This window comes from Bombina bombina, chromosome 5 (assembly GCF_027579735.1).
Source record: "Bombina bombina isolate aBomBom1 chromosome 5, aBomBom1.pri, whole genome shotgun sequence".
In the NCBI taxonomy this organism is placed as follows: Eukaryota; Metazoa; Chordata; class Amphibia; order Anura; family Bombinatoridae; genus Bombina; species Bombina bombina.
In genome coordinates this window covers 556389267-556410127 of record NC_069503.1, presented here as the reverse complement: position 1 = coordinate 556410127, position 20861 = coordinate 556389267, and the positions used below count along the sequence as shown (strand labels likewise).

Sequence of the window (20861 nt, the reverse complement as noted above, 5' to 3'; positions counted from 1 at the left end):
AAAATCTTAAGAAATTCTCAAACTTAAATCTTCCTGGGTGGGAGAAGTTCTTTTTTCCACAGGTACTAATAGAAAAGGGGGAGTAGCTATTTTAATAGGTAAAAAAGTCGACTATGAAATAATCCAAGTAGATCCTGATTCTGAAGGGAGATACATAATTGTAAAAATTAAAATTAATAATACTCTATATACACTTTGTAATGTATATGGCCCAAATGTCTTTGATTTGGTATTTTGGGAAAATTTACAAACCAGGCTTATGACATGTGTAGAGGGTTATCTGCTTATGGGAGGAGACTTCAATATGACACCCAAATGCCCGCTTGATAGGCTCAGAAAAGATGCTGCCCTAAAAAAGACGAAAAGGGACAAACTTGAGTCAAGGCTTTTTTCTAGGTTATTTACTAACTTGAAAGTTAGGGACGTATGGAGGCTGCATAACCACGATATTCGTAATTATACCTGCCTCTCAAGAGCGCATAAATCGCTCTCAAGGATAGATATATTTTTACTGGACGAAAGGTTATGTAAAATACAAGTACAATCACAGATAATGTCAATTACTGTGTCAGATCACGCCCCTATTTGTCTTGACGTTAATGTTACCGACGCAACAGTAGGTAACAGACGATTTTCCTTCCCTATGTTTCTTGTGAATGATCTTAAATTCAAAAATTGGTTGGAGACAAAGTTTAAAGAACATACCCATTTTAATCAGGAATTTATTTCACGCCCAATGTTATTTTGGGAAACGGCAAAGGCAGTATTAAGGGGAGAAATTTTAGCTTACTGTGTGAAAAGATCTAAGATAATTAAACAAAAAGAAGGGGAGTTAGCACGAGCAGTCTCAAATGCTTATAATTCGCACCTAATTGAAAATTCCCCTCAGACTTGGGTTAAGTACAATATAGCTCTACAAAATAGAGATTCCTTCTTGCTTTATAAAACAACTCAAAAAGATGCTAGGGTTCAATCTAAGCTATATCGGCATGGTAATAAGACAGGGAAACTTCTAGCAAACCTCCTAAAAATTGAGAAAGGTTCTCAATTGATAGACTCCATTAATATAGAAGGTCGGACCTTTAAAACCTCTGAAGAACTTTTACAAATATTTCATGAGTATTACAGTGATCTTTATGCATCTCAAACTTCAGTAGTTTCAAATCGAGAGGAATTTTGGAGTAAAATTTCTCTCCCTCCAATAGATTCAGAGGCGTTACAAGATCTATATCTTCCTATAACTGAGATTGAAGTGAAGAAAGCAATCCAAAATCTCCCACACAATAAAGCACCAGGACCGGATGCTTTACCCAATGAATTCTATCAAATATTAGATTCTTCTATTACACCGTATCTAACCTCGCTATATAACAACATATATATAGAGGGTAAAGAACCTTCAGCTAATTTTACAGCATCTCATACTTCTTTAATATTGAAACCAGGAAAGGATTCAACAAAAAAAGAATCATACAGACCTATTGCATTGCTTAACATAGATTACAAAATCTTGACATCTATATTAGCACATAGGTTACAAGTTATTTTACCATCTATCATTAACACGAATCAAGTAGGTTTCTTACAGAATAGAAACTCAGCTGCTAAAATATGTGAACTTTTCCTTGTCATTGATTATTTTGAATCTTTAAAGATCCAGGGGATGGCGGTGGGAGAGGGCATCCCTGACAAAGTAGTAATATCTATTGATGCAGAAAAAGCCTTTGATTCAATACATCATGATCATCTTTTGTTCACGCTAGATAAATTCGGTATTAGGAAAAATTTTGCTAGGTTTATAACTAATTTATACCAAAATGTTTCCACGAAATTAATAGTTAATGGTTACTTATCACCGGATATAAAGTTACATCGAGGTACCAGACAGGGATGCCCTCTCTCTCCCTTGCTGTTTGATATATCTATCGAACCCCTTGCCATTTCAATAAGACAACAACTTGATGGCATTAAGATAGGTAAAAAGGAGTTAAAGATTGCTTTATACGCGGACGATGTCCTTATATATATGTCCAACACAAAAAAAAATATACCCAGATTAAATTATATAATACACCAGTTTGGATCCTTTTCAGGGTATAAAGTAAATAACACAAAATCTGAATTATTTTGGATTACTCGTGCAATAGATTCTATGACAAATATACCGTTTTCCATAGCTCAGACATCCTTCCGCTACCTAGGCATCAATATCTCATATACTCCAGATACTTGGTATTCACTCAATATCACGCCTGTACTAAAAAAAAATCAAGAACACACTTAAAAATTGGCAAAGTCTTCCTCTTTCTTTATCGGGACGGATAGCAGCTTATAAAATGATGATTCTGCCCAAACTGCTATATATTTTACAGAATATTCCTCTCTTTATTAAGAAAAAAGATATTGATTACCTGAATTCTATTCTTAGATTATTTATTTGGCAGATCAGAAAACCCAGGATATCCCTTTCCAAGCTATCACTTCCGGTGAAGTTTGGTGGCTTGGCACTACCAGACATACAGGCTTATAATCAAGCTTTCTTGTCACGTACAGTTATAGACTGGATACATCTACAGAATTATGTAACAGATAAAGAACTTGAGAAAAATATAATATATCCTTTTCAACCACTGGCACTTATACACTGCGATGCTAACAAAATAGCACCTGAAATAAAGAAATTAAAATCAATATATAATCCAATTCTTGCTTGGAAAAAAACATGTAAGTTATTAGAGGTGGATTATCATGTTTCTAGATACATACCATTTCTGGGTAATCCACAATTCCAAGCAGGACTTCAAACAAGAGAATATATAGAGTGGGAAGCATTAGGACTTAAATACGTACATCAGATCTTAGATTTTGAAAGACGATGTATTAAATCATTTGATTCCTTGAGATTAGAATTTAATCTATCCAACAAGAATTTTTTTGCATACTTGCAGGCACGACATTATGCCTTAAAGCACGAGTATAAATGGGACTGGTCCCTGAATAAGGTTGATGATTGGTTGACCATTGCTAAATCCGGTAACATGTCAATTACTCCAGGATATTTATTTATGGTTTCAGTGAAGGGCTTAAATAACTTAGACAGAATACATAATAAATGGGCTATTCTGATCAATCAAACACTTGATCCTAGAACACCCTCCAAATCAATAGAATAGGCTGCTTGTGTGACTCTCTCCTCTACATGGAGAGAATCTCATCTTAAATTATTATATATGTCATATTTCACTCCAAAGAAGGGTTCTAAATACAAAAGTTCTAGTTTTGCTTCCTGTCCAAAATGTTCCCTTCCGGCAGCAGATCTTCGGCACATGTTATGGGCCTGTCCAAAAATTAGGAATTTCTGGTTGAAATTACAATACTGGTTAAATAAGATAATAAGACCCACCTCGGTGATCTTTACATTTAAAACTATAGTCTTTTTTTTTCATACAGGGGATAAGTTAGGTAATAATAAAAAAATTATCAATATGACCATATTAGCTGGAAGGTACCTTATTTTTAGAAAATGGAAACTAAGATCTATTCCTAGTATAACTGAAATTAAAAATTATTTAAAGAAACAGTATATTCTTGAACAAATAGATACCAATCCAGATAATGAACAAGAAATTAGGGAATTGTTCATAAAATAGTCCCTCTTTATTAAGGAAATGACACCTGGTGAAATTGATTATATGATTTTCCCTTTTAGAAATTCAGAATTAATTGAACTTGGTATATGGTGAAGCAAAGGGGGTAGAGATTGAGGGGAAGGGAGAGGGGAAATGTTTTTAATTCCCTTTTCTTTTTTCTTTTTTTTTCTCTTTTTTCCTTTCTTTTTCTTTAGGTTGTTGTCTACTGTGGTCTATGGTCTGGGACCATATAGGGTATAGACTATACAAAATGGAAAAAATCCAATTCAGATACAGCAAAAATTGTTAAATGATATTTGCTTTGTTATTCAATTGTTATATTACAATGTTTTTTGTGTTTTTTTTCTTTTTTTTCTTATGTTTTCACAGAGAAAAAAAATGACATGCTCTATTTGAATCACGAAAGAAAAAAATTGGGTTCAGTGTCACTTTAACCATATTATACTTATCACATCTGTTGTTTCTTCTGATGTAGGTAGCCCTTATAACAGAAGAGAGTATGTGGTTGTTTGTATCCTTTATAGCCAAATGCTACATGAAGAAACAATCTTAAGTTCTTGTAAAGAGTCAAGATGGCTCAAAATCTCTTCTACATCTCTGTGATAAAGGTTCCCAACTGGATGCTATCGCTCTCAAAGGACTCTCCGGGTGAGAATGATGAAACGACCTGCGGTACCTTGGTTTTGGTTGAGGAGTAGCAGATAGGCTTGGGTGTACTTGGGTAGATCTTGGCAGGGCAGTGTGCATGGTTGAGGATGTGTTTGGTTGTATAGCAGGGGTGTCAAACTCAAATTCATCGGGGGCTGCATCAGCAGTTTGGTCACCCTCAAAGGGCCTGTTGTATCTGTAGGACTATGTGTCCACTCTTTATTATCATAAATTATTGTCACTGCATTCAATTATTACTGTTTTTTTGCAATAATGTAAGTAATAACTAGCTCTGAAAGCAGAAACATAGTCAGAATAATGGCAAGTAGATATTCAAATGTACAATTATTGTACAATTTATTGAAAAATGATTTTTGGTAACAGACAGTAATAATTTTTTTTTAAAAACATACAAATATTGCCAAACACTGTTTATTACACATATGGCAAACACAAGGCATTAACTTTTTTTTAACTTTTCTGACTAGATGGCTGACATCGTTTTCCTGAGGTCAGTCCATCAATGTCTGGCGTTAGGTCTTGTGCTGTAGCAATCCGCAAAACGGCATGGTACCAAAGTGAATCGGCTGATTGATGAATTCAATCGACGCTTTTCTGACTTTAAAGAACAGAACTTAACCTTTACCAGCTTTGCCAATCCCTTCAACACCGATGTTGACAGTGCACCACATCACCTTCAAATGGAATTAATAGAACTTCAGTGCAACAGCAGCCTGAAAGCGAAGTTCCAGGATGTGACAGTCGACGACTTTTACCGTCTCCTCCCTCCTTCTTTGATGCCACAGCTCCGACTTCAAGCTGCACGTGTTCTGTCCATGTTTGGGAGCACCTATCTATGTGAACAGATGTTTTCAGTCATGAATCTGAACAAGACCAAGCTCAGATCACGCATCACTGATGATAACCTCCATGCTGTTTTGCGGATTGCTACAGCACAAGAGCACTCTGATACATTATACCACTGTAAAGTGACACAGAAGTGGTCAGTATATCCAAAGTTTACAGCTCAGACTTTTAAGCAGAATAATAAGCAGACCCCCCCCCCCCCACACATACATCATATGTACTTACAGTACAGGAGAGAAGGGTTCAGGCATCCGTTGGATCTGTCACATCACAGGATGGCATGCGCTCAATATAAAAACAAGTGGAGGTTTCCTGAATGCATGTAAAGTGGAGGTTTCCTGTGTGGAACGGCCGGCGCCGCTAGAGGGCTGGCTTGTAGGCTGCCGCGCATGCGCTGAAGAGGCGGCTTTCTTGTGTCAAAAAAAAAAACAAGAATAAAAGGTGAAGGCTGGCGGCCGGCGGCGGCTACACGGGCCACATGACGAGGTCTGGCGGGCCGGATTCGGCCCGCGGGCCTTGTGTTTGACACCCGTGTTGTATAGGATGTAGCAGATTCCATGCAGTCAGTAACTTTGTGCCCTGTGTCACATCGGAGATGATGTGAATGGTGTTATCTTTAGAGATAAAAAGCTTTGTTGGGAATCCCCATCTATAACAAATTTGATGTTGTTGGAGAACTCTTCTGATTTGCATAAATAAAAAGAGAGAAGCGCTCAACCTGGAAATGAACAATAGCATAATAGCTTGTTCTATAGCTAGTTACCACCCAAGAAGCAGCCTCTTTTTGCTCAACATGTGCCTTTCACAGAGAAAAACTTTCCTGAAGCATATCAGTCTGATCCTGACTTCACAGTACAGTCCAGCCCCGAAATACCAGGCAATCCTTCTCTGAACGAGAGAAACAGCAAAACCCCAGACGTACGTTTCGGCCTATTGTGGGCCTCGTCAGTGAGGTGCAGCCATATCTCTCTAGGCACACTGAGCAACGGGTCCACGCCTGGATTCCCGCATCACACTTAGGGAGACTTCCCAAAATGTCATAATTTGCATAAATAAAAAGAGAGAAGCGCTCAACCTGGAAACGAACAATAGCATAATAGCTTGTTCTATGGCTAGTTACCACCCAAGAAGCAGCCTCTTTTTGCTCAACATGTGCCTTTCACAGAGAAAAACTTTCCTGAAGCATATCAGTCTGATCCTGACTTCACAGTACAGTCCAGCCCCGAAATACCAGGCAATCCTTCTCTGAACGAGAGAAACAGCAAAACCCCAGACGTACGTTTCGGCCTATTGTGGGCCTCGTCAGTGAGGTGCAGCCATATCCCTCTAGGCACACTGAGCAACGGGTCCACGTCTGGATTCCCGCATCACACTTAGGGAGACTTCCCAAAATGTCATAATTTGCATAAATAAAAAGAGAGAAGCGCTCAACCTGGAAACGAACAATAGCATAATAGCTTGTTCTATGGCTAGTTACCACCCAAGAAGCAGCCTCTTTTTGCTCAACATGTGCCTTTCACAGAGAAAAACTTTCCTGAAGCATATTAGTCTGATCCTGACTTCACAGTACAGTCCAGCCCCGAAATACCAGGCAATCCTTCTCTGAACGAGAAAAACAGCAAAACCCCAGACGCACGTTTCGGCCTATTGTGGGCCTCGTCAGTGAGGTGCAGCCATATCCCTCTAGGCACACTGAGCAACGGGTCCACGTCTGGATTCCCGCATCACACTTAGGGAGACTTCCCAAAATGTCATAATTTGCATAAATAAAAAGAGAGAAGCGCTCAACCTGGAAACGAACAATAGCATAATAGCTTGTTCTATGGCTAGTTACCACCCAAGAAGCAGCCTCTTTTTGCTCAACATGTGCCTTTCACAGAGAAAAACTTTCCTGAAGCATATCAGTCTGATCCTAACTTCACAGTACAGTCCAGCCCCGAAATACCAGGCAATCCTTCTCTGAACAAGAGAAACAGCAAAACCCCAGACGTACGTTTCAGCCTATTGTGGGCCTTGTTAGTGAGGTGCAGCCATATCCCTCTAGGCACACTGAGCAACGGGTCCACGTCTGGATTCCCGCATCACACTTAGGGAGACTTCCCAAAATGTCATAATTTGCATAAATAAAAAGAGAGAAGCGCTCAACCTGGAAACGAACAATAGCATAATAGCTTGTTCTATGGCTAGTTACCACCCAAGAAGCAGCCTCTTTTTGCTCAACATGTGCATTTCACAGAGAAAAACTTTCCTGAAGCATATCAGTCTGATCCTGACTTCACAGTCGTTCAGAGAAGGATTGCCTGGTATTTCGGGGCTGGACTGTACTGTGAAGTCAGGATCAGACTGATATGCTTCAGGAAAGTTTTTCTCTGTGAAAGGCACATGTTGAGCAAAAAGAGGCTGCTTCTTGGGTGGTAACTAGCCATAGAACAAGCTATTATGCTATTGTTCGTTTCCAGGTTGAGCGCTTCTCTCTTTTTATTTATGCAAATTATGACATTTTGGGAAGTCTCCCTAAGTGTGATGCGGGAATCCAGACGCGGACCCGTTGCTCAGTGTGCCTAGAGGGATATGGCTGCACCTCACTGACGAGGCCCACAATAGGCCGAAACGTACGTCTGGGGTTTTGCTGTTTCTCTCGTTCAGAGAAGGATTGCCTGGTATTTCGGGGCTGGACTGTACTGTGAAGTGAGGAGCAGACTGATATGCTTCGGGAAAGTTTTTCTCTGTGAAAGGCACATGTTGAGCAAAAAGAGGCTGCTTCTTGGGTGGTAACTAGCCATAGAACAAGCTATTATGCTATTGTTCGTTTCCAGGTTGAGCGCTTCTCTCTTTTTATTTATGCAAATTATGACATTTTGGGAAGTCTCCCTAAGTGTGATGCGGGAATCCAGATGTGGACCCATTGCTCAGTGTGCCTAGAGGGATATGGCTGCACCTCACTGACGAGGCCCACAATAGGCCGAAACGTACGTCTGGGGTTTTGCTGTTTCTCTCGTTCAGAGAAGGATTGCCTGGTATTTCGGGGCTGGACTGTACTGTGAAGTCAGGATCAGACTGATATGCTTCAGGAAAGTTTTTCTCTGTGAAAGGCACATGTTGAGCAAAAAGAGGCTGCTTCTTGGGTGGTAACTAGCCATAGAACAAGCTATTATGCTATTGTTCGTTTCCAGGTTGAGCGCTTCTCTCTTTTTATTTATGCAAATTATGACATTTTGGGAAGTCTCCCTAAGTGTGATGCGGGAATCCAGACGTGGACCCGTTGCTCAGTGTGCCTAGAGGGATATGGCTGCACCTCACTGACGAGGCCCACAATAGGCCGAAACGTACATCTGGGGTTTTGCTGTTTCTCTCGTTCAGAGAAGGATTGCCTGGTATTTCAGGGCTGGACTGTACTGTGAAGTCAGGATCAGACTGATATGCTTCAGGAAAGTTTTTCTCTGTGAAAGGCACATGTTGAGCAAAAAGAGGCTGCTTCTTGGGTGGTAACTAGCCATAGAACAAGCTATTATGCTATTGTTCGTTTCCAGGTTGAGCGCTTCTCTCTTTTTATTTATGCAAATTATGACATTTTGGGAAGTCTCCCTAAGTGTGATGCTGGAATCCAGATGTGGACCCGTTGCTCAGTGTGTCTAGAGGGATATGGCTGCACCTCACTGACGAGGCCCACAATAGGCCGAAACGTACGTCTGGGGTTTTGCTGTTTCTCTCGTTCAGAGAAGGATTGCCTTGTATTTTGGGGCTGGACTGTACTGTGAAGTCAGGATCAGACTGATATGCTTCAGGAAAGTTTTTCTCTGTGAAAGGCACATGTTGAGCAAAAAGAGGCTGCTTCTTGGGTGGTAACTAGCCATAGAACAAGCTATTATGCTATTGTTCGTTTCCAGGTTGAGCGCTTCTCTCTTTTTATTTATGCAAATTATGACATTTTGGGAAGTCTCCCTAAGTGTGATGCGGGAATCCAGACGTGGACCCGTTGCTCAGTGTGCCTAGAGGGATATGACTGCACCTCACTGACGAGGCCCACAATAGGCTGAAACATACGTCTGGGGTTTTGCTGTTTCTCTCGTTCAGAGAAGGATTGCCTGGTATTTCGGGGCTGGACTGTACTGTGAAGTCAGGATCAGATTGATATGCTTCAGGAAAGTTTTTCTCTGTGAAAGGCACATGTTGAGCAAAAAGAGGCTGCTTCTTGGGTGGTAACTAGCCATAGAACAAGCTATTATGCTATTGTTCGTTTCCAGGTTGAGCGCTTCTCTCTTTTTATTTATGCAAATTATGACATTTTGGGAAGTCTCCCTAAGTGTGATGCGGGAATCCAGACGTGGACCCGTTGCTCAGTGTGCCTAGAGGGATATGGCTGCACCTCACTGACAAGGCACACAATAGGCCGAAACGTGCATTTGGGGTTTTGCTGTTTCTCTCGTTCAGAGAAGGATTGCCTGGTATTTCGGGCTGGACTGTACTGTGAAGTCAGGATCAGACTGATATGCTTCAGGAAAGTTTTTCTCTGTGAAAGGCACATGTTGAGCAAAAAGAGGCTGCTTCTTGGGTGGTAACTAGCCATAGAACAAGCTATTATGCTATTGTTCGTTTCCAGGTTGAGCGCTTCTCTCTTTTTATTTATGCAAATTATGACATTTTGGGAAGTCTCCCTAAGTGTGATGCGGGAATCCAGACGTGGACCCGTTGCTCAGTGTGCCTAGAGGGATATGGCTGCACCTCACTGACGAGGCCCACAATAGGCCGAAACGTGCGTCTGGGGTTTTGCTGTTTCTCTCGTTCAGAGAAGGATTGCCTGGTATTTCGGGGCTGGACTGTACTGTGAAGTCAGGATCAGACTGATATGCTTCAGGAAAGTTTTTCTCTGTGAAAGGCACATGTTGAGCAAAAAGAGGCTGCTTCTTGGGTGGTAACTAGCCATAGAACAAGCTATTATGCTATTGTTCGTTTCCAGGTTGAGCGCTTCTCTCTTTTTATTTATGCAAATTATGACATTTTGGGAAGTCTCCCTAAGTGTGATGCGGGAATCCAGACGTGAACCCGTTGCTCAGTGTGCCTAGAGGGATATGGCTGCACCTCACTGATGAGGCCCACAATAGGCCGAAACGTACATCTGGGGTTTTGCTGTTTCTCTCGTTCAGAGAAGGATTGCCTGGTATTTCGGGGCTGGACTGTTCTGTGAAGTCAGGATCAGACTGATATGCTTCAGGAAAGTTTTTCTCTGTGAAAGGCACATGTTGAGCAAAAAGAGGCTGCTTCTTGGGTGGTAACTAGCCATAGAACAAGCTATTATGCTATTGTTCGTTTCCAGGTTGAGCGCTTCTCTCTTTTTATTTATGCAAATTATGACATTTTGGGAAGTCTCATTAAGTGAGATGTGGGAATCCAGACATGGACCCGTTGCTCAGTGTGCCTAGAGGGATATGGCTGCACCTCACTGACGAGGCCTACAATAGGCCGAAACGTACGTCTGGGGTTTTGCTGTTTCTATCGTTCAGAGAAGGATTGCCTGGTATTTCAGGGCTGGACTGTACTGTGAAGTCAGGATCAGACTGATATGCTTCAGGAAAGTTTTATCTGTGAAAGGCACATGTTGAGCAAAAAGAGGCTGCTTCTTGGGTGGTAACTAGCCAAAGAACAAGCTATTATGCTATTGTTCATTTCCAGGTTGAGCGCTTCTCTCTTTTTATTTATGCAAACTCTTCTGATTTGACTGAAGGATCTTCTTTGTTGCAATATCTGCGGGCTAAATCTGCAAAGACCTTAATAAGTCCAAATTTGTCTGGGAGGGAAGGTTTGCGGAACATAGCTTTCTGAAGATGTTCTTTGTAGGTATAGAAATGTAATCAAACTATCACATCTCTAGGTTGGTCTGAGGCTAAGCTTTTGGGTCTTGCTGATCTATGTGCTCTGTCAATAAGATCCTCTGTTTTCGAATTGGGACTTGCCAGAAAGTGAAATCAGTTCCACTGTGGTAATGTCTGTACATTATTATGGCATGACCTGTTTTCCAGGTTCGCCATTTTGTCTTCAATATCTGAAATTTGTGTTGAGGTTTTGGGCATAACTTAAAACATTAGACTGATCCACTACCATATCCTCCTGTTTTCTTTCAATGTTGTCAAGTCTCTCATTTGTAGTTGCTAAATCTTTTTTCATATCGGCAATGGAGGTGGTTAGTTGTTCTGAGAAAGATGCATGGTGAGTGTCTAGAAGAGACTTAAAGGACCAGTCAACACAGTAGATTTGCATCAACAAATGCAAGATATCAAGACAATGCAATAGCATTTAGTCTGAATTTCAAATGAGTAGTAGATTTTTTTTCTGACAATTTTAAAAGTTATGTCTATTTCCACTCCCCCTGTACCATGTGATAGCCATCAGTCAATCAAAAATGCATACATGTACCATGTGACTACCATCAGCCAATCACAAATGCATATACGCTTATTCTGTGAATTCTTGCACATGCTCAGTAGGAGCTGATGACTTAAAAAGTTTAAATATAAAAGACTGTTCATGGAAGTAATTTGGAAAGTTGTTTAAAATTGCATGCCCTAGCTGAATAATTAAAGTTTAATTTTGACTTGATTGTCCCTTTAAGAGAGTTAAGTATAAATGTAGGTGTTAATTGAGTTTGGTCTTCCACTTTAAGATCTCTAGCTGCCTCTGCTGAGAGATGTATATTCTGGGCTAGAGCGAGGTGAACTTTCTTCTATCATGTTGGTATTTATTGGTACCACAGAACGGTGAAAGTGATCTGCTACTGTCCGTTTAATAGATTAGGAATTTTTTGTTTTCTTTTTATTTGACTGCGACATGTTGAGGATGGTGTGTTCAACAGCTGATGCAAGGCTATCCAGCACGTATAAGGGTTATCTTTTTTCTGAAATTTTTTTTTAAGGAGTATCAGTGTGGCAAATGCCACTTGGAAATGCAACAAGTAATCAGTGGATTATCCGGCACACTGCCTCACAGCGCCCCTCCTCCCTACATAGAGCTAAGTGGCCATATTATTGAAAATTCAACTTATTAAAAGAAGTTTCACTAGTAGGTGTTGGCTCAGGAAAAGTTCTCTAAAAGGTTTGAGAAGAGCCCAAGACAGTTCAAGTTTCTGGCACTGAATGAATTGTGCAGCACCCGTGTCTCTCCCCTAGGGTATTGTCCCCTCTGGACAATGTGGGTAGAGGGTACTTGGATATGACCCACAGGCAATTGCGCTTGCGGGAAAGGAAGGAGAGAGATCACATATATAGTGAAGGTGGCTGTTATTTATGGAGGCTTTGTCCTCTATCAGACTGTTGCAGTAACGTTCACTGCTATTTAAAGAGAATACATGCAGGCTTTATAGGTTTCAGACAAGACCATGCTATGAAGCAGTGGTGTGTATATTTTATTGCAATATAGAGGGTGCCTAAGCTTGTGATAGGAGTGGCTGGGATTAAAGGCAGATAGGTGTGTAGGCCGCTTACAGTTTGCTTTCCTGTTAAATTGTTATCTAGATCTCCAATTTTCCTTACAGATTCGGTTTAGCTATGTGCCTTAGATCTGGTATTGCCGCTGTACCTACTAAGTGTCTTTGAGCAGTGACAGTCTATTTTAGACTTCTAGAGACCGCTACTTGTAGGTACTCTGTTCGTGATGGCAGACAAGATGGCATCTTGGATGACGTCATTTAAAGGAACCTCATTTGTCGGGAAGTCGTCGTGCCGGATGGATGTTCCGTGTCAGAGGAGCGAAGAAAGAAGATTGAAGATGCTGCTTGGAAGAAAACTTCGCCCCGATGGAGGACCTCTTCTTTGCCGCTTGATTGAAGACATCGCCCGGATGGAAGACTTCTTCTCTGCCGCTTGATTGAAGACATCGCCGGATGGAAGACTTCTTCTCTGCCGCTTGATTGAAGACATTGCCCGGATCGGATGAAGAGTTCTGCCTGGCTGGGTGAAGACAAGGTAGGGAGATCTTCTGGGGCTTAGTGTTAGGTTTTTTTTAAGGGGGGGTTTGGGTGGGTTTAGAGTAGGGGTATTGTGTTTTTTTTTTACAGGCAAAAGAGCTGATTTCTTTGGAGCATGCCCCGCAAAAGGCCCTTTTAAGGGCTGGTAAGGTAATAGAGCTGTTAACTTTTTTAATTTAGAATAGGGTAGGGGAAATTTTTTATTTTGGGGGGCTTTATTATTTTATTAGTTGGCTTAGAATACGTGTAATTAGCTTAAAAATCTTGTAATCTTTTTTTATTTTTTGTAATTTAGTGTTTGTTCTTTTTGTAATTTAGTTTAGTTTATCTAATTGTATTTTAGTTTAGATATTTGTAGTTTATTTAATTTATTGATAGTGTAGGCGTATTTGTAACTTAGGTTAGGATTTATTTTACAGGTAAATTGGTAATTATTTTAACTAGGTAGCTATTAAATAGTTATTAACTATTTAATAGCTATTGTACCTAGTTAAAATAAATACCTGTAAAATAAATATAAACCCTAAAATAGCTACAATGTAATTATTAATTACATTGTAGCTATCTTAGGGTTTATTTTATAGGTTAGTATTTAGATTTAAATAGGAATATTTTAATTAAAAATATTAATATTAATTAGATATATTTTAATAAGAATTTAGTTAGGGATGTTAGAGTTAGATAGGGTTATTATACTTAAAGGGACAGTCTAGGCCAAAATAAACTTTCATGATTCAGATAGAGCATGTAATTTTAAACAATTTTCCAATTTACTTTTATCACCAATTTTGCTTTGTTCTCTTGGTATTCTTAGTTGAAAGCTTAACCTAGGAGGTTCATATGCTAATTTCTTAGACCTTGAAGCCCACCTCTTTCAGATTGCATTTTAACAGTTTTTCACCACTAGAGGGTGTTAGTTCGCATATTTCATATAGATAACACTGTGCTCGTGCACGTGAAGTAATCTGGGAGCAGGCACTGATTGGCTAGACTGCAAGTCTGTCAAAAGAACTGAAAAAGGGGCAGTTTGCAGAGGCTTGGATACAATATAATCACAGAGGTTAAAAGTATATTATTATAACTGTGTTGGTTATGCAAAACTGGGGAATGGGTAACAAAGGGATTATCTATCTTTTAAAACAATAAAAATTCTGGTGTAGACTGTCCCTTTAATATATATATATAATATAATAATGATATTAACTATATTAACCCTAATATAATTAGGGTTAATATAGTTAATATAGCTGGCGGCGGTGTAGGGGGATTAAATTAGGGGTTAATACATTTAATATAGCTGGCGGTGGTGTAGGGGGATTAAATTAGGGGTTAATACATTTAATATAGCTGGCAGCGGTGTAGGGGGATTATATTAGGGGTTAATACATTTAATATAGCTGGCGGCGGTGTAGGGGGATTAAATTAAAGGTTAATACATTTAATATAGCTGGCGGCGGTGTAGGGGGATTAAATTAGGGGTTAATACATTTAATATAGCTGGTGGCGGTGTAGGGGGATTAGATTAGGGGTTAATACATTTAATATAGCTGGCGGCAGTGTAGGGGGATTAAATTAGGGGTTAATACATTTAATATAGCTGGCGGCGGTGTAAGGGGCTCACATTAGGGGGTAGTTTAATATAGCTGGCGACGGGGTAGGAGCTCACATTAGGGGGTATGTAATGTAGCTGGTGACGGTGTAGGGGGATCATATTAGGGGGTTATACTTTTAATGTAGGTGGCGGCGGGGTCCGGGAGTGGCGGTTTAGGGGTTAAATACTTTATTATTGATTGCGGCGGGGGATTTCGGTTGACAGGTAGATAGACATTGCGCATGCGTTAGGTGTTAGGTTTTATTTAGCAGCTAGTTTAGGGAGTTACGGTGCTCCTATAGACAGCGTAAGGCTTACTACGGCTGCATTTTGTGGCGAGGTGAAAATGGAGTAAGATTTCTCCATTTTCGCCTCGTAAGTCCTTACGCTGTATATTGTATACCTGTCTATGGCCCCAAAAACTACGGGCGAAGGCAGAAATATACGAGCGTAACTTCTAGGTTACGCCGTATATAGGATACCAAACCCACGCAAATTTTGCCATCGCCGGCTTCTGCGGGCGACGCTGCATATCGGATCGAGGCCTAACAGTGAAATGCGGTCAAACTGCTCCAAACAAACACGCTCCGTAAAGCTTTGTAAGGTAAGTAACAAATCCTAAAGATAGGCGTCTCATCAGCACATAAAGTATATATGTATATATAAAAATATATATATACAAACAGTACAAAAAATGTATTCTGATAAACATTAATTAAAAACAGACCAGTTTAATCATATGGGGTTATATAGTCACAATAGATTATTAACCCTTTAAGGACGCATCTTTCAGTTTGTTGTTCCATCATATGTCCTTAAGAGGTTAATAAACAGTTATGCTGATTTAGTTGTGGGCAAGGGTAATTGAACAGGGCTTAACTAGATGCCTAACCATTATAAGATCAAGAACAGTTCCTGATAACCACTTTGTTAACCTAAACCTATAAACGAATCTGTATTTCTGCAGATATTTAAATGAGCCCAGAAAGAGCAAAAATAATGTGGTCAGAACAAATAATGAGACTAATATGTCCCACTATTGTCGTATGATCCCCACTCAATATAGTATGAGTCAGACCTATTGGCCATCAATAATAACACATTAAGGGGTTAGAGAACAAAACACTAGATGATCTTCAACAGCAACACTAACTACATAATCATAACTATAAATAATCTAAATAACCAGCTGAACATAACACATTCACAAGGCATGGACTCATAAAAGATAACTGATTAACAAGTAGCAGATGTATAGACAATATGCATTATAAAACCACCAGATAATACTGTTTGTTACCAAGATCTTTCATTTATAATTATTGAGATATAAATAGTTAAAGGGAAAGTCTAGTCAAAACTAATTTTTTTATGATTCAGAATGGGCATGCAATTTTAAAAACTTTCCAATTTACTTTATTATCAAATTTGTTCTAATGGTATTCTTTGTTGAAAGCTAAACCTAGGTAGACTCATAAACTTATTTTTAAAGCCCTTGAGGGCCACCTCTTATCTCAGTGCATTATGACCGGTTTTCACAGCTAGATAGTGCTTGTTCATGTGGTATTTATGAGTCAGCAATGATTGTCTAAAATGCAAGTCTGTCAAAAGAACTGAAATAAGGGGGCAGTCTGCAGAGTATATTAATATAACCATGTTGATTATGCAAAATTGGGGAATGGGTAATAAAGGAATTATCTTTTTAAACCATAAAAGTGCTGTAGTAGACTGTCCCTTTAACTCATAGGGGGAAGATATGTTTACTAATCATTAGGCTCTAGTCAGTTATGAGCATTCCAGACAGTTCAGAAATAGGGTGAACCAACTTCCTTCTGTGTACAGAATGGTTGTCATCCCCCCTAGTTTTTAGTCAACAGTAAGCGGTAACAGTAACACAAAAGTTCCACATAAAATATACAGAATGTTCTGAATGGAGCGGTACTGTTTTTATGTCCATCAAAGAGAAATCCAACTGAGATAGCGGCTCTCCAGGTCTGATGCACAGTCTCTACTGCTTCCCACTGTGTAACATTCAGAAATACAGACAGCTATATCTGCCACATTCTCAGAATCAGCCACTCTTTGGCTGTATCCATTTGCAATTCAAGGCTGATAATAATAATATCCCCATATGGATGTAATTGTTGTGATGCGCTCTGTGGTTGCTCAAGGTAGCCCACCCCATGTAGAAATCTAATGGGGAAGCAGCCAAAGATGAAAGTATTTGGACAGAGCTTGTATTTAAAGCCTGTTCCAACTGCCCACAACATGCAATTAGTGGAGGTACAGACTCCTTTGCCTTCAGAAAACCTTCTGAGCTTGTTAACATTAGCTTCTTAAAATTGACATGGTTTGGAGCCTCGCTCTTGGTTCTTGTAGGCTAGGTTAACCCATATTTGTCGGCATAATTTTTCTAAGCAGGACTCCATACTGCATTTAGGTGCACTCTGCAGTTCCTCAAGGGAAAGTAACGGTATTAAACTCCATCTTTCTAATATGATTTGTAGTTCCTCACTTCATGGTCTCAAGAGCTTGTTCTTTGATTTCTGTTAATAACAGTTATAGCGTGACTGCTCTTCCAGGATCACCAGGCCGGTTGTCAAGGTCTCACAAAAGGCCACCACCTAAGGCCTCGACAGTCTGGATAAGGGCTCTGGGATCATACATACAACAAGCCATTGTATATAATTTTAATCAGCTGATCACACAACAACTGGAAATAGTCTTGTCTCCAAAGGATGCTGCAAATGGCCACCAATAATAAGCAGATTTCTTGTTTCACTCCGGAGCTTCCTATATTGCAAACTAATATGGCTGCTACTTAGACACCCTATGAAAAGACCAATTTGACTACACAGTTTATCAGTCAGCTTAGTTAATGACATGATTCATATAATCAGATCAGTCATATATGATATAAATAGAATATAAATACAAATAAAAAATACGAACAAAATATTTTTTTTTATTCTTTTAATTAAAAAAGCCATAGCATTTATACAAAGTTCCTATGATATGTAACATAACAGACTAAAGCCAACATTACAAGTAAAATGCAATTGAGTATGCCACATTATTTTGCACTAAGCATCACACAAACAATAAAATCTATTAGGTATTTATTACAAGTTGTTGGTAAAATGTTTCACCAAAGCACTTTAACACAGCTGATACTTATACAATGCCTGTTGTGCTTGTATCAAATGATTTCAAAAACCTGGCACGGAATATTAACATTTGCTATTGGACATTCAGATATACATTAAAATGCTATAGAATTGATGTGAATTCAGGCTTAATAAATGTGAAAAAGGGTTAATAAAGAAACAATGTTCTGGGTAAGGGTTAAAGTGATAAGGTATTTATCAATGGCAGGGGATCAAGGGTGTATGTGTATAAGTGTCTGTGTATGTATGTGTTGATTTACATTGAGAGTTTATAGGAAAGAACTTCAATTAAAAACTTTACTACTTGAACAAAATATTTGCACTTGATCGGCTTTGTGCTCAAGAGATATCCCACATGAATATATTTTTGGCATAGCCCAAATCCTGAAAAACAGCCCAAGACCATTAGCCTTCCTCCACCAAACGTTACAATAAGCATTATGCATTATGCATTCCAGTACGTAACTTCTTCTGGCATCCGGCACACCTAGATTCTTCTATCAGACTGACAGATAGTGAAGTGGGATTTATCGCTCCAAAGAACGTGTTTCCACTTTCATAGTCCAGTGGCTGTCGGCTTTACACTGCTCCAGTCAACGCTTGGCATTAAGCACGTTGATGTGAGGCTTGTGTGCAGCTGCTCAGCATGGAAACCTATTTTAAGAAACTCCTGATGCACAGTTATTTTGCTTTCGGGGTACTTTGGAACTCTGCAGTGAGTGGAGCAATATATTTTGTTCTCACTATGCGCTTCAGCACTCAGCAGCTCCACTCATTGAGTTTGTGTGGTCTACCCCTTTGTGGCTGGGCTGCTGTTGCTCCTAGATGCTTCCACTTAACAATACATCAATTAAAGTTGACCGGATCTGATCTAGTAGGGCAGAAAGTTCACAAATTGACTTGTGGCAAAGGTGGCAGTTCCATTTTTAAAGTCACTGAGTTCTTCAATATAAACCATTGCACTGCTATGGAAATTTTATAACTATGTGCTGGATGCACCTATCAGCAATGGGTGTGGCTAAAACAACCAAATTCAATAATTAGTAGGGGTGCCCACTTACTTTTGCCCATGCATCATCATAGATCATGTATTATTTGGAGTGTGCAACAAATGATTTCTAAATCACCAAAACAAATATAATTTTGTTATCATTACACATTTTCATGTACATAAAATTGATTTTCATTGCATTTATTAATTAATTAATTTATTTATTTATTTCAGGGGCGGATATCAATGCAGTAGATCCCAGTCGGGGATACACTTCTAGAGAATGGGCAAGATTTACAGGAAGATATGATACCGCATTTCTAATGCAAAAATTGATGGACAGGCCTTCTCCTGAACAATTCAGCGATCAGTTTATGTTGGAATGGCCTAGGATGAAAGAGCTTCTTGCCAAATCTGCAGCGCCAAAATCATGCTCACAGCGAATAACAGATTGTATAAAATCAGTATTTACATTAAATTATTATAAGGATCCAGAGGAAGATGGCGTCATTGATTACATGGTCAGAATAACTACAGGCATACAGAGTCCATTTGTTGCTGTTGCATGTAAAACAGTGTGTCCAGGAAGTCCTCCATGTGTAGGAAAACGTAGATATTCCGTACAAGAGATCCTTAAGAAACAGAGAGTTGAGGAACTGAAAACTGTAGATAAAGATCACACAAAGAGTTATGAAAAACTTTTTCAAAGCTCTCGAGTTACTGTGGTTCCAAAAAAGAAAGAGAGAAGAGCGAGCCTTCAAACACATTTATCTCAGAGAACTAGTGTAGTTCAGACCAGGAGATCCAGCCTTCTTCCTCTCAATTTGCTAAGAAGAAGTAGTGTGAGGCCTGGTTATCCCATTCCAAAAATTCGAATTAATAAAGCCCCAGCGCCCACATATCACCCTGAAAAAAATAGGAGGAAAAGTGCTGACCCAGGCAACGTGTACTTGCAAATCCCAAAATGGAGGTACAAAGAAATAAAAGAACAAAGAAAGAAAGCAGAAGAAGAAGCTTTGCGTAAAGCTGAAGAAGCTGAAAAGAAGAAGAGACAACAACAGCAAACTCCAGCAAAAAGATGAACTATACCTGATGTTTTTAGTTGAAAAGCTGAATAATTTTCTAAATTCTAGATACATTTAGTGATTTCTGTTATTGGGGAGTGTGTGGCAGAAAATACAGCATGTTAGTAAACCACACAAAGTGCATCTATATTTAAAAAAAAAGTGTTTGTAATATTTGTATACATTTTAAAAAATCTTTTTCTTTAATTAGAAATCTTTTAGACATTTTATATTATTTTTGGGTACTAAACTAAAACTTTATGCTTAAAGGGCCACTAAACCCAAAATCTTTCTTTCATGATTCAGATAGAACATACAAATTTAAACCACATTACAATTTCCTTCTATTATTTATTTTGCTTCATTTTTTAGATATCCTTAGTTGAAGAAAAAGCAATGCACTTGGGTGAGCTAATCACATGAGGTTTCTATGTGCAGCAACCAATCAGCAGCTACTGAGCATATCTAGATATGCTTTTCAGCAAAGAATATCAAGAGAATAAAACAAATTAGATAATAGAAGTAAATTAGAAAGATGTTTAAAAATGCATTCTCTTTCTAAATCATGAAAGAAAAAATGTGGGTGTCATGTCCCTTTAATAAACATGGTCATGAAGTGTTTCAGTGACTTGAAACAATGTAAAAATAAAGTATGTGCTGTTCCATATTTTTTATCCTTGATCAAACCTGACTGTGAAAGCTGTTTCATTATGGGCATTTTATACTGATAATTCCTAAAAGTGGAAAGTCTTTTAAAATAACATTTTATATTTCTTTCCTAAGATATGGTAAGTCCACAGAATCATCAATTACTTAGCCCATGTCAGTCTCTTCAGTAGGGCAGTGGTGGCTTTTAAGCAATTGGGAACTTGTGGGGTACAATCCTCACTGCGTTTTTTCTAAAACATTTTGCTGCCCTATCTAGT

General features: G+C 39.1%; 1 protein-coding gene across 1 annotated transcript in view; it reads left to right on the top strand.

Annotated features, from left to right (window-relative positions):
- Window positions 1-20256, top strand: part of ANKRD33B (ankyrin repeat domain 33B) — a 167799-nt gene extending 147543 nt beyond the window's left edge. Inside the window, exon 4 of the mRNA XM_053713065.1 lies at window positions 19106-20256. Coding sequence (XP_053569040.1) covers window positions 19106-19953 — 848 coding nt within the window. The 3' untranslated portion in view covers window positions 19954-20256. The remainder of the gene's footprint in view (window positions 1-19105) is intronic.
- Window positions 20257-20861: the final 605 nt, after the last annotated feature.